At 41.8% G+C, this 12,717-nt stretch overlaps 1 protein-coding gene across 1 annotated transcript in view; it reads left to right on the top strand.

The window, feature by feature from the left end:
* Positions 1-12,717, top strand: part of LOC124606542 (myosin-I heavy chain) — a 253,040-nt gene that overhangs the window by 12,857 nt on the left and 227,466 nt on the right. The window contains exon 2 of the mRNA XM_047138528.1: positions 7,135-7,213. Within this exon, the coding sequence (XP_046994484.1) occupies positions 7,135-7,213 (79 nt within the window). The remainder of the gene's footprint in view (positions 1-7,134; positions 7,214-12,717) is intronic.

Genomic DNA, 12,717 nt, shown 5'->3' on the forward strand with positions numbered 1-12,717 from the left:
TTTTTCAAAGAGTAATTACTATTCCATATTTTGCGTTATATTCTTCAGATCAATAAATATGTTGCACTACACACGTTCTGAAGTAGCCCTTGTTCTTCCTCAGCGCTCAAGCTATCTTCATAGCAAATTTTATCAAAATCGGTTCAGCGATTTAATCGTGAAAGCGTAACAGACAAAGCTACTTTCGAATTTATGGTATTAGTATGGACTGCTATCATTATTATTACCTTTTAAAAAAGTCACAGTATAAAGAATATTTAAAAATAGCCATAAAGGATATCTAAAAATAGCACACAATTTGAAAATAAGAAATTAAAGAACAAAATAGTCCCCACTATAATAAAAGATTAAAAGCAAAATTGCAAATGTGTATAGCCAAATTTATATTTTACTATTATATATAGTGATCTGACCGCACATCTTTAAATTAAGCACGTGTTGTAAAAACAGTGTTACATTATAAAAATACAAAAGTAATTTTTATTGAAAAGGAATCAAGCGTCCAGAGAGAACAGTAACATGCTTTGAGTATGTATTACTTTGCAACTGTCACCTGACGATCTTTGGCCGCATCTCCGGTTTCATGTTTGTCCAAGCAGTGACCACGCGTACGCTGGGACTCTTGGCGGTGCTACAACGCGCCTTCTCTACCCCGAATCGCAGCTCATCGAGCAGACACGGCCGCGGTAACCTCCCCAGGTGGATAACGCGCATTTGTGGAAGGTTGCATCGTTGGGCTTTGATACTTGGCGACCACATAGGACCACAAACAAACGTGCTGTACTGTGAACATTATCCTATTGCGACACTGTAATCCAATTATTATGTTCTGACCCTGGTGGTGTTGCATGTCTGTAGGCAATGAGACTATTTTAAATCCATAGCTACTTCGTGTATTCACAAATTAAAACAGTAATCCAAGTTCATTACAATGTCGTGGTGCTAGGGCACTACCATCTTAAAATCAATTTTTTACGTCAACTATTTAAAATATGGTAAATAGTGGGATATATTAAACTAAATAACATGCATTTGCACACAGTAATATTGTACGGGTTATATCATGGGGGGAGCAGACGAAGAGAGTCAAAAGGAAGGAGCGACGTTATACGCATAGGGGGACGAGAAACTAATAAAACTTCGCAAGTTCAGTCAAAGGCAAAATCTGATGGTGGTGATTGAGTTTGAAAACGAAATCACTGAACTGTGGATCGGAACAGTATGCAGACAATCTTATATCCATTTTATGAACAGTTCTATAAATTGCTTTTCCCTCAACTCAGTCTGATGGTTAAGTAACTTATCCTTCTTTCCCTTCACGTGCTTGGAAATTTTCATTTTCTCCAAGATGTTCACCTGAGGGCCCTTAGGAACAATATGCAAACTTTCAAGATTATTCCCTTTGTTTTCTGTTGTTTGGTTATTTTGAATAAAATTGTCCCTCCAGTATGTTCTTTGAATCTCATCACAAATCTGTGCCCCGTTTGTCAAATAAAAACTATTACACTCATTACAGGAAATGTTGCAAACACCTTAATTTGACGACTTTTCTCTGTAATCAACGCTAGGGTAAAATAAGTTACGCAGTGAGCTCGTACTTTCGAAGCTTAACTTTTTTCTTTCGAAACAACCTCACTATTTCATCCGAGATGCTGCCCATGTAAGTCATGCGCACGTACCTTAATTTCTTGGACCTAAATCGTGGTGAAACTTACTTTCTGTGGTGTCACCGCCAGACACCACACTTGCTAGGTGGTAGCTTAAATCGGCCGCGGTCCATTTAGTACATGTCGGACCCGCGTGTCGCCACTGTGTGATCGCAGACCTAGCGCCACCACAAGGCAGGTCTCGATATACGATAGAGACTCGCCCCAGTTGTACGGACGACATTGCTAGCGACAATACGGACGAAGCCTTCCTCTCATTTGCCGAGAGTCAGAGTTAGAATAGCCTTCTGCTAAGTCCATGGCTACGACCTAGCAAGGCGCCAATTGGAACAGTGCATGTATCTTACGAGTCTCATTTGTATAGTCCAGAGAGATGTATCACAAGGAGTAAATAAAGTTAAGTATATTGCAAAGCTACGTATTTTCTTGATAGCAGTCATAACGTATCTTGTTCCAGACTTGACGCCAGTCGGCGTGTATGTACGCGTGCCTTTCTTTCGGCTACTTCAGTGTGGCGTAACAGTCTTGTTATGTCACAACACTTTCCATGGTTTTCTGTAGGTGTTCAATTTCCTCAGTCCTACAATCATTGTCCATATCGCGATTTGCTTGAAAATGCGGACCTCCTTAATTTTCTCTTGGTTAGTGAAAGTCTGTATCAAAATTCTGTGGAGCATAGATCGGAAGAACGTCATTTTCTGTCCTTCTCGATGATTTGAACTAGCACTTCCAATTACATTAGCTTCCCAAAAATTCCGAAAGTGCGTTTGTTGTGCTCTTTCTTTACATGTAAATCTAAAAAGTTTATACCTATGTCCTCTTCGTATCCATAGTAAAATTTAGTTTCAGAAGCATACTGTTAAAGCTCGCCACCATATTCTCCATTTCTTCCCGAGTATCTCTAAGCAACAAAATCGTGTCAACATACCTTTTATAGTGAATAAGCTTGCGTTTTACGTCAGAGCACATTTTAAAAAACCTACAATCCATTTCTGTGCCAAAAATGTCAACAGTCCCAGCTAGTGGGCAACCATCAAAAATAAGCTGCCCAGTAGTGCATTACTTGAATTTACATTCTCGTGGTTCTTAAACGTTGCTTCGTTGGTTAAGAGCACACGTAGGGGGGAAAAAACCGTGGTATCGTCTCCCAGGCGCTGCAAAACAAACCCACAAATTTCTACACGACGTTCGAAATCACGCGCTTCGAGTGCCTGATGTTGTGACAGATGATATGGGCGGAATTTGTGTCGATGCAAGATGCGAATGACAGTCGTCTGGCTGATACCACATTCCTTGCCAACACGTCTCGTGCCACAAAGCAGACTGATAAGCGTCGTAACGAGATCAGCTTGTTCATGTGCTTAATCAGCTGCAGTCTTCGTACTCGTCCCCTGTTTGACATCAGAGCTGCCTGTTCGCACTAGGCGCCATATAATTCGGGCAACTGCGTGGTGGCTCTGCGGACAGTGGCGGTCAGGATAGATGTCCATATTCCGTCGTATGGTTTCGACGACATTTCTCTGGCAGATGTTGTATAAAAGTACAATGTCTAAATTTTCCTCCTTGATTTATGTACCATACTTGCTTCAATATCTCTACCGACATTAAGAGCTAAGACTCTTTGTCACACACCAAAGTACATGCCTCTTAACTTACTATCATTTGCTGAAAACTCCGTTTTGAAATTTTGAAACATTCACGACATATGTGATGTTATATCTTACATTACTCACCCTGTATATACTAGCTGTTACCAAGCAGCTGTGCTCACATATCAGTAGTTTTGTTATGATGAGTGATAAGTATGCTATTATACATGCCATAGCGTCAGCTGCCCTCACGTAGGATAAGCACAGCTCGTGATGTGCCTCCCCCCCTCCATCTCCCCCACCCCAAATGCACTAACACACGACGCTGCGGCACATGTAGCTCGCTGCCGAGCGGTGTGTACTAGGAGCATGCATGTAGGCATAGTTGCTATTGAAGTAGTTATACTTTATACAGCTAGTACATTATGCAATAAATTTAATACATTTTTAATGTGGTTTATATTCACTGACCTAAAGAAAAAGTTTTTTTTTCATAATGCGGGGCCACAGTCATAACACACTTCTTTAAAGTCAGTACCACCATTTGACTGTTGTTTATTTACAGTGTTACATTTACACTTACACAATCAAAGTGCCATTATCAAGTTTTCTCTGAAAGCAGCTTAGACAATAACAGTGAAATACATAACAACTAATATACCCATATAAGAATCCATATTTATAATGCTTACTTACAAGTGTTATAAATTGCCTAAGATGGCTTCTTCTTCATTTAATTAGTCATTTAATACCCCCCCCCCCCCAATCCATCCTTCGACACCCCCCCCTCTCCCTTACACTTAAACTCCACATGCCTATAGTCTTCAGTCTTCAATGAATGATTCATAGTATTCTTGACCTTGTGTTTCTTCTCAGTTGTTTATTACCTCTCTAGGAAGTAACTATGATCAATAATGTTACATTTATCTTTGTTGTTAAGAAATAGGAACTAACCCACTTGGAGCTTTCACATTATGTGGTAGCTGATTAAGTTGTTAACATTACTATGTCATCTTTACATCGTATAAGTAAGATGTCAGTACAATAACGTGTAAATAAGATTTATAGCACCAAGATTGCAGTCATATGTATCAATACTAAGGTGCACTCACGTTTGTTATTGTATCTCAACAACCATTAACAAATACTAGGATATCCCTACTCTTTATATTATGTTAAATTTAAATGTGCTGTTTAACATGAAATCGTTTGATTCTTTTATTTGCTTGGATGCGTTTATGTACAAGACATGTTTCACATACCTGTGTTATTTGCATTTATTCCTAAGTAATGTTCTACCACATATAACAAGTTTTACATGACTGATGACACGTACATCATAAATATAGCTTCAAACCTCACTGGTTAATTAATTAATAAGTGACTGCACTGTATTGTATTAATTCTGAATTGAGACAAAATTACACAATATAGAGTTGGCCATGTGTTAATTTCACGTACAAAGCTGTATATTCACCCACTGAAATGTACTTTAAACAACGTCAATGATTAACTGGACTCTTAATATATTTACGGATGCAGCGATATTATCGAGAGGTTTGTTACTGTTTATGTTTATGAGCTGGCAGCTTCATTGTATACTAAGATAAACAGATACTGCAAAGATGCAACAACTACCAAAGAAAATAAATTGCTCCTAACCTTTCCTATCCTACCGGTCACTGAGTCCAAAGATTAAAAGAAAATGTCACCTGCTTGAAACAGGAATTTTGTTGACCAAGACAATTTGACACTTAGCCAATTGTCATTCAGCCAAGATGGTATACTCAGTGATGAAACAAAGCAGTAGGCTCTATTAGAAATATCGACGCTTAGACAATGTGTCTAATAATGTATTTTAAGACGACAGTATGCCATCTTAGGCAATTTATAACACTTGTAAGCAAGCATTATAAATATAGATTTTTATTTGGTTATATTACTTGTTATGTATTTCACTGTTATTGTCTAATGAGCTTTCAGAAAAAGCTTGATAATGGCACTTTGAAGCCGAAATCATGATTGTGTAATTGTAAATGTAACACTGTAATTAAACAACAGTCTAATGGCGGTACTGACTTTAAAGTAAGGAAAAAGTGTTCCATTCCCTACTTCTCCCTCCTAGGGGTCGATTTATCTGCCTCGCCCTCGCGGACCTACACGACAGGGGCGTTCGAAAAACTACTGGAAATCTCTTGGTATATCGCTCCTGCATGACAGGGATCGAAACGAGCGACCGATTGCAAGCGATATTCATATTCCAGTCGGTGATACTTAAGGAAGCAGGTGAAAACCCCAGATGATTTTTGTTGATTGTTCGTTAGTTTCGGATCTCTCCCAGATTGCGTTAACTAGAGATATATTTAAGGTGCTGTACGTAGAAAAGGTGCACAATTCGTTTAGTCAGCCCAAGAAATATTCGACAGGTCCCAGTCGGGATCGTTAAAAGGCTGCCTCTTCAACAGTCAAAAATGCGCCACCTTCCTCAAAGAAAAAGCCACGCACGCACACAAACCCGTGTCAAGTCAATAGGAGCCTCCCCATTACTTCCTTCGAAGACAGCAAAAAAGGAAAAAAAAGATAAGTCGGGAAATGAATTACCAAAGAATTTGTAAACCACAACAACAGCGATAGAAGATATTATATGTACCGACTCTTATACAACGTTTTAGCAGAGTGTCAAACAAGTTGATACACAAAACTTAAGCTACATAAATCAGCAGATATTGAACATGTGTCAAAATGAACGAACCAAAATATATAAATAAGTGTTTTCTCTGGAATTACGTCATGATTGGTCATCCTGTGTTTAAACGCTTACCCATATATGTTATGTTCACAGACCAACTAACTAAACAAAATGTTGGACAATGCATATTGCAAAAGATTTCTGGAAACGTCAGTACTTTCATTTGCTACTTCGCCGACGGGATGTTAAATATTACTTTTACTGTTCTTCTTTGTTTCAATACTTCCTTAAGCTGCAATAAAACGATGTAAAACGTAGATTGAAGTTCAGTATGTAGCTTTTCACTTTATAACAGTATGCTTATGATGTTGGTTCTTTAAAGAAAAAGTATTTTGAATACGATTTCTTACTTACGACGAACGTGCACTCGAACGTAAATTATGTTTTTATTTTTTGAGGCATTTCGATTATTTTTTACAAAGACTCTTCAAGTCTTGAAACGTAGACCACATATTACATCGGTAACTCAGAAAAAATCTATAGTAGTTCATTTGCATCACTGTTTACAGCGCGTGATTCACGAATTCGACTTGCGGCTTTGTCTATTATTCGTCGCCTCGAAAAGACTTTCTGGGACACTTTTACCTTAATTTTACCTATAAAGCCCAACTACATTCTTTAAAGGCGTGTGTGTTGCAGTTTACCCAATATTACGGTCATTTTGATATAGGCAGGGGTAATCTTAATGTTGTAATTTTCATTTCGAAAAAATAAAAATAAAACTTCATTTTTTAGATGCGTTCATTAAACTTTGTCTATACCTCGTAATGATGTCGTGTTTGTTAAAACTTTATGACTGCCCCTCGTAATGATGTCATTTAATAATGTGTAATATGATTACTTGTTTTCCGTCTTGTCGAATTGGTATTGAGAATTAGGCAAGAAACATTGACACAGCTGCTGACTGTGTGCGCTCATTACGGTCGGTCCGTTGTTGGTCCCACTACATGTCAGCAGTCAGATGTAAAGACTTCTCAGCTGAAGTGACTTGCGTTAGTAATGACAGCATAAGCTAGAAGCATTCGCTGGAGATCAAGTACACTGGGTTAATACTGACTTTAAGTCCTATGTTCGTTTCGTCTCACCAAATGCGTTTTTGGATTAGTACCATGTTTAATATTTTTTTCAGGTTGTGAGTTTCTCACTGGACCACGGCCAACCACAGACCCGACATACTGATTTGACGGAATATGATAAAACACGCTCGTGTAACGCAGATTATCCAGGGTGGCTATTATTAAACATGCCGTTGAAGATAGTCATAGTGCACGATAGTTAATCGGCAAGAATGTAAATAAATAATCACATTTTGTAGCTTCTCTCTATATCATTATATTAAAAATATTACGTAGTAAAAATTGAGCAATAAGACACAGCAGTTTAGTAACACTGTGGTGTCCTTCTATTCTTAACAATGTTTGCTTTTGATGAACTTGTATGTCTACTCCGAACTGATCTCGCTGCCAACCCATCAGTGACGCAGCCGCTTTTGCGTGCACGTGCGCATATAGGCCTGCCCCCACATCGTGACGCTGTGCAGTGGTTTGTCACACTTTCTCTGGCGCCGGCCGCAAGATATAGGGCTTATGGGTCGCAGAGTACGCCACGGCCTTTAAAGCTGCCACGCCGGCGCCGTTTCCTGTCTGTTGGGTTCCACAAGGCCGCACCTTCGACCCCAGGTTCGGACTTCGAACGACGTTGTACCGATACAGTAGTATGACTTGACCCTCCACTCGTTCGGACCGCATAAAACCTACTTCTATTTACCGCAAGTCACCTTCCAATCTGCGGCGGAGGGTATTTTACGTACCAGTTTTCTCTTTAGTTTGCAAATTATATATGGGAAGAACGACTACGGGCAAACCTCCGCATGAGTCGTCTAATTTCGCGTATGTGGGAGAAAGAAATGTTTCTAGACTTGGTGGGCAGGAATCCAGTCCGCTGCCAGCGTTGGAGGGTGAACCTTTGCCACTGGCAGCCACTCTTCCTGACGAAACGCCACGAAAATCGTTAAACAAACGTCGCTCGAAGACTCAGAGATAGAAGTCAAAAGGTAATACCTCTTCACGCGGTCTAAGTCATTGGAGGAACGGAGCGCTAAAGGATACTTTCCCCGAGCCACAGAACATGTGGTAGCACAGGGTTCCATCCATACCCGTCCCTCTTGCCCTCACTCTCAAAGTTATGACACGCAATGAATAAATGTATGTGCTATCGAATAAAAGGCAAGTGTTGGTTCCAGTTCTACATGAATATTCACAAATTGCAATGTGTTCTACACCAGTGGACAGCCCAGTGTTATTTGTCCCTATTTTAACTGATCCACTCGTCTAATTACGAATCAACCTCCAGTCTATGACAACATAGCTGGTGAAACCTGCGAAACTGGAAGAAAGATTTTTAGCTTCTTACCAGAAATAAGAGACTTACACGTAATAACCTCAAGTCAACGCGTGGGTTAGTGTAATTTCTCATTGGAGATGTCTTGTCCATTGTACTTACATCGGATAGGAAAAAGACCGAAAATGAGGGAACGTCCGAGCCCATCGTGTCTCAGTGTTCAAAATACGTACAAGATGCCTCAACATATACGTGGAACAAATAAAAGTATTCACGAAAATTCTGAACAACACTGCGTATGCTCAGGAGGAATACTTAAGAGTACAGGCTGGAGATGGTCTGTCATGCCCAACTGTGAACTTGCAGTTACAGAAACATAGAGGTCGGGAAATAGAGACAGAGGAGGAGGAATTAGTGTTTAACGTCCCGTCGACAACGAGGTCATTAGAGACGGAGCGCAAGCTCGGGTGGGGGAAGGATGGGGAAGGAAATCGGCCGTGCCCTTTCAAAGGAACCATCCCGGCATTTGCCTGAAGCGATTTAGGGAAATCACGGAAAACCTAAATCAGGATGGCCGGAGACGGGATTGAACCGTCGTGGTTCAAATGGTTCAAATGGCTCTGAGCACTATGGGACTCAACTGCTGAGGTCATTAGTCCCCTAGAACTTAGAACTAGTTAAACCTAACTAACCTAAGGACATCACAAACATCCATGCCCGAGGCAGGATTCGAACCTGCGACCGTAGCGTCTTGCGGTTCCAGACTGCAGCGCCTTTAACCGCACGGCCACTTCGGCCGGCATTGAACCGTCGTCCTCCCAAATGCGACTCCAGTGTGCTAACCACTGCGCCACCTCGCTCGGTAATAGAGACAGAGATCCCTCGGTCGATCAAGAGCAGGAATAACGATGGACTTGTTGGTCGTTGTCTCTTAACTTTGGAGTCATACACATATTTGGTTAATGTAACACAGAACATAAAAAGATTAATAAATTTTCTAGATTATTGTTTATGTATTGGACGCTGATATAAAAATTTCTTCGCAAATATTTGTAATTGATTGGGGTAATGTAGTAATTACAGTTCCGTTAGTGATGTAGGTACTAGGAGATGGAGTCAAATACTCACTAGAAATGGATACTCATCTTTGGTGTGCTAAGATGCGGATAAAAAAGTAAACAATCTAGTTAAAAACTTTTTAAAGCTATAGCTACAGCTGAACAGTTAAAGAGGTGATGCTGTTCTTTAGTTTAGTAGCGCAGCCCTTTATAGAAAACTAGATGAGGGGTAATGGGTATAGTCGCACGAAGAAAAACAAGGTGTATTTCTAGAAAGGTGTCGCGTATCGCCTTGGCAAATGGTGTTCCGCATTGCTTCCAACTGTCAAGGTAGGATCCTGTGTAATGCTGACTTGATCTGACACCTCGAACCATGAATCCACAGACAATAATGCAGATATCAGTATCGCTACGACATATCGAATGTTAACGTTGGTCATCCCTGCTGGGTCCAACATCACAGGTGACGCAGGGACGCCTCGTCAGCTGGGGAGTGAGCTGAATTTTTGACTCCTGCGAAAATGCTCTTAGGCAGTTAGTTTGCGAGATCGGAAGTCGGGGGGCGGATAGGGGGGCGGGGAAGGGGGGGAGGGAAGTAGTGGTGGTGGTTGTTAGTGTTTAACGTCCCGTCGACAACGAGGTCATTAGAGACGGAGCAAATCGGCCGTGCCCTTTCAAAGGAACCATCCCGGCATTTGCCTGAAACGATTTAGGGAAATCACGGAAAACCTAAATCAGGATGGCCGGAGACGGGATTGAACCGTCGTCCTCCCGAATGCGAGTCCAAGGGAAGTAGTGATTCTGTAATTAGTATTATCCAGTGTGGAACAGCTCTTTTCTTTCAGGCGACCGAACGGAATCTTAAAGGGGAGTGGCCAACTCAAGTGAAATATGTAAACATTGTGCGTATTCATGTACTTTGCGCGAACTTTAGCCGGCCGAAGTGGCCGAGCGGTTCTAGGCGCTAAAGTCTGGAACCGCGCGACCGCTACGGTCGCAGGTTCGAATCCTGCCTCGGGCATGGATGTGTGTGCTGTCCTTAGGTTAGTTAGGTTTAAATAGTTCTAAGTTCTAGGGGACTGATGACCTCAGCAGTTAAGTCCCACAGTGCTCAGAGCCATTTGAACAATTTTGCGCGAACTTTAGATCGACTTATGGACCTTTTCTTGAACGCAAGGTATAATATCCAGTGTTAATGATAAACGGTTTAATTTCAAGATAGCTTTTCCATCATAGGATGTTCATTGAGTCAGTCCTATTGAAGAGTGACTGCAGCAGATCGAGAGCACACCTGTCGCGTACCCATACGGTTATTGAAGTTTTTACAGTTATATGTGTACCTCGCAAGTAATTCGTCCGAAAATGCTGTATACAAGTAGTCGGACGTCCGATCAGTGCGAGAACTGCGTGTGCGGGCAGCGCGAAGATGGAACGGCACGTTCAAATGGTTCAAATGGCTCTGAGCACTATGGGACTTAAGATCTGAGGTTATCAGTCCCCTAGAACTTAGAACTACTTAAACCTAACTAACCTAAGGACATCACACACATCCATGCCCGAAGTAGGATTCGAACCTGCTACCGTAGCAGACGCGCGGTTCCAAACTGAAGCGCCTAGAACCGCTCGGCCAAACCGTCCGGCTGGAACAGCACGTCTCACTCACGTTCTTCGAACAGCAAAGGCAAGTTTGCCTGATGATCTGTATGTGTCCCGCACCGTTCAGTGTCTCCTCAACAAAGACAAGAGGTTTACCGTAATTATAAGCTGTCGCCTATATTGCTATGATGCCTGGAATGATATTTTTCTGCGCCGTTGCTTGATATTCGTTGGCGCCGCAATCATCCGATATCACCACTGACCAATTCTCATCACTAAAGACGTATTCGCTCCACTATTCGCTCCAGTGGGGGCGGGCTGCAAAGTAATGTCGAGAGGAAGCGTGTCGAACAGAGCTCTCGTTCAACGCTCAGTTTCCCGCAAACGGTTCCTGCTGGTCTCAGCTGACACGCCAGTTGCAACATTGCTCCTCATTTGTGCTGCGATAGTCGTTCTACCATCGATAGTAACCCGTCCTACGTGACATTCCTGGTGTGAATCTGGGATGATGAATACTTGTAGCGATCTAGGTCCACTGGAAACAGTATTGTTACACAACTGAGAGCTTGTAACAATATTTGAGTCTGAGGCGATAACGTGGACTTGGTAACGCGGTGTTGGCAGGTGGAGACGTAAGAGCTGCCATCTGGTGGAGTTAACGTTCCATAATCCACGTTAAGAGTTCTGTAGGGGAACGCAGCGCTTACTGAATGCTCGTTTAATGGTTACATACTTCCCGTTATGTCCGGTACTTTCCTAAAACCTTTAAATGGAAAGAAATTTGCAAGAAATCCTAGAAGAAGGCAGCTTTCTACAGAGAAATGCTATTACCTGAAAAAGTAGGTCACTAATAAAAGGTCTCATATTTGAGTCAAAAGGCAATTATTCTGCACCTGAAGGCTCACTGATTGAGTCCTGAATGTTTAAAAAGTTCCAGGATTTGCTTGGAATTTGTAAAATCTCGAATCGGTCGGCAGCGTTCCTCAGTGTAGGAAGCAAGTCGTGGGCCTTCTGAAGTATGCGCGTTATCTGACAGTGGTACTGGTCTTAGGCATCAGAACTATCTGAGTCTTGATCCACATAGCTTTGAACTGTTACCCTATTTTGTCTTTGACGAGATTACTTGCGGAGGGTGCTAGAGACAAAATGGTGGTGGTATACGGACGATAGCAGTGATCGTCTCCCAGTCCAATAGCCGAACCGTGGAACGCTTACGAATGCAGCCGGATAGCGACTTCAAAAAGTAAGTTACAGAAGTCATTTCACGCTAAAACCATTGCGCAAAAAGAGTACGTTTCCTGCAGACACAATTTCGCTCCGGAATGCAAACAGGAACATCCCAGTGCGAGTGAAATTGTGCGACAATTGGAAATGTACCATAAAGTTGATGTATGCGGGACTGCACGATTCTTGTGAGCAACAGGTGTAAATTGCACACGGATTCACTTTGAAATTCTGGCGTCGCTTCCAGCCGCAGTGAACTGGTGTAAGCTATTTGATGAAGGGCGCACGGACGAAGGAGACGTCGATCGGAAAGGAAGGGCATCGATATCGACCAAAGACGATGATGCCCAGGCAATCGGCAAGCTGAAAGAATGTCAGGGTTGGACGGGGAATGAGGACGTTCACACAGCGGTTCTGACAAAGGAGGTTCTGAACGTTCCTACTGTTGTTTACAGAAGCTTGGCAACTATGTTAAAATAGTGTTATTTATGAGT

Source organism: Schistocerca americana, chromosome 3 (genome assembly GCF_021461395.2).
Source record: "Schistocerca americana isolate TAMUIC-IGC-003095 chromosome 3, iqSchAmer2.1, whole genome shotgun sequence".
NCBI classification, from domain to species: Eukaryota; Metazoa; Arthropoda; class Insecta; order Orthoptera; family Acrididae; genus Schistocerca; species Schistocerca americana.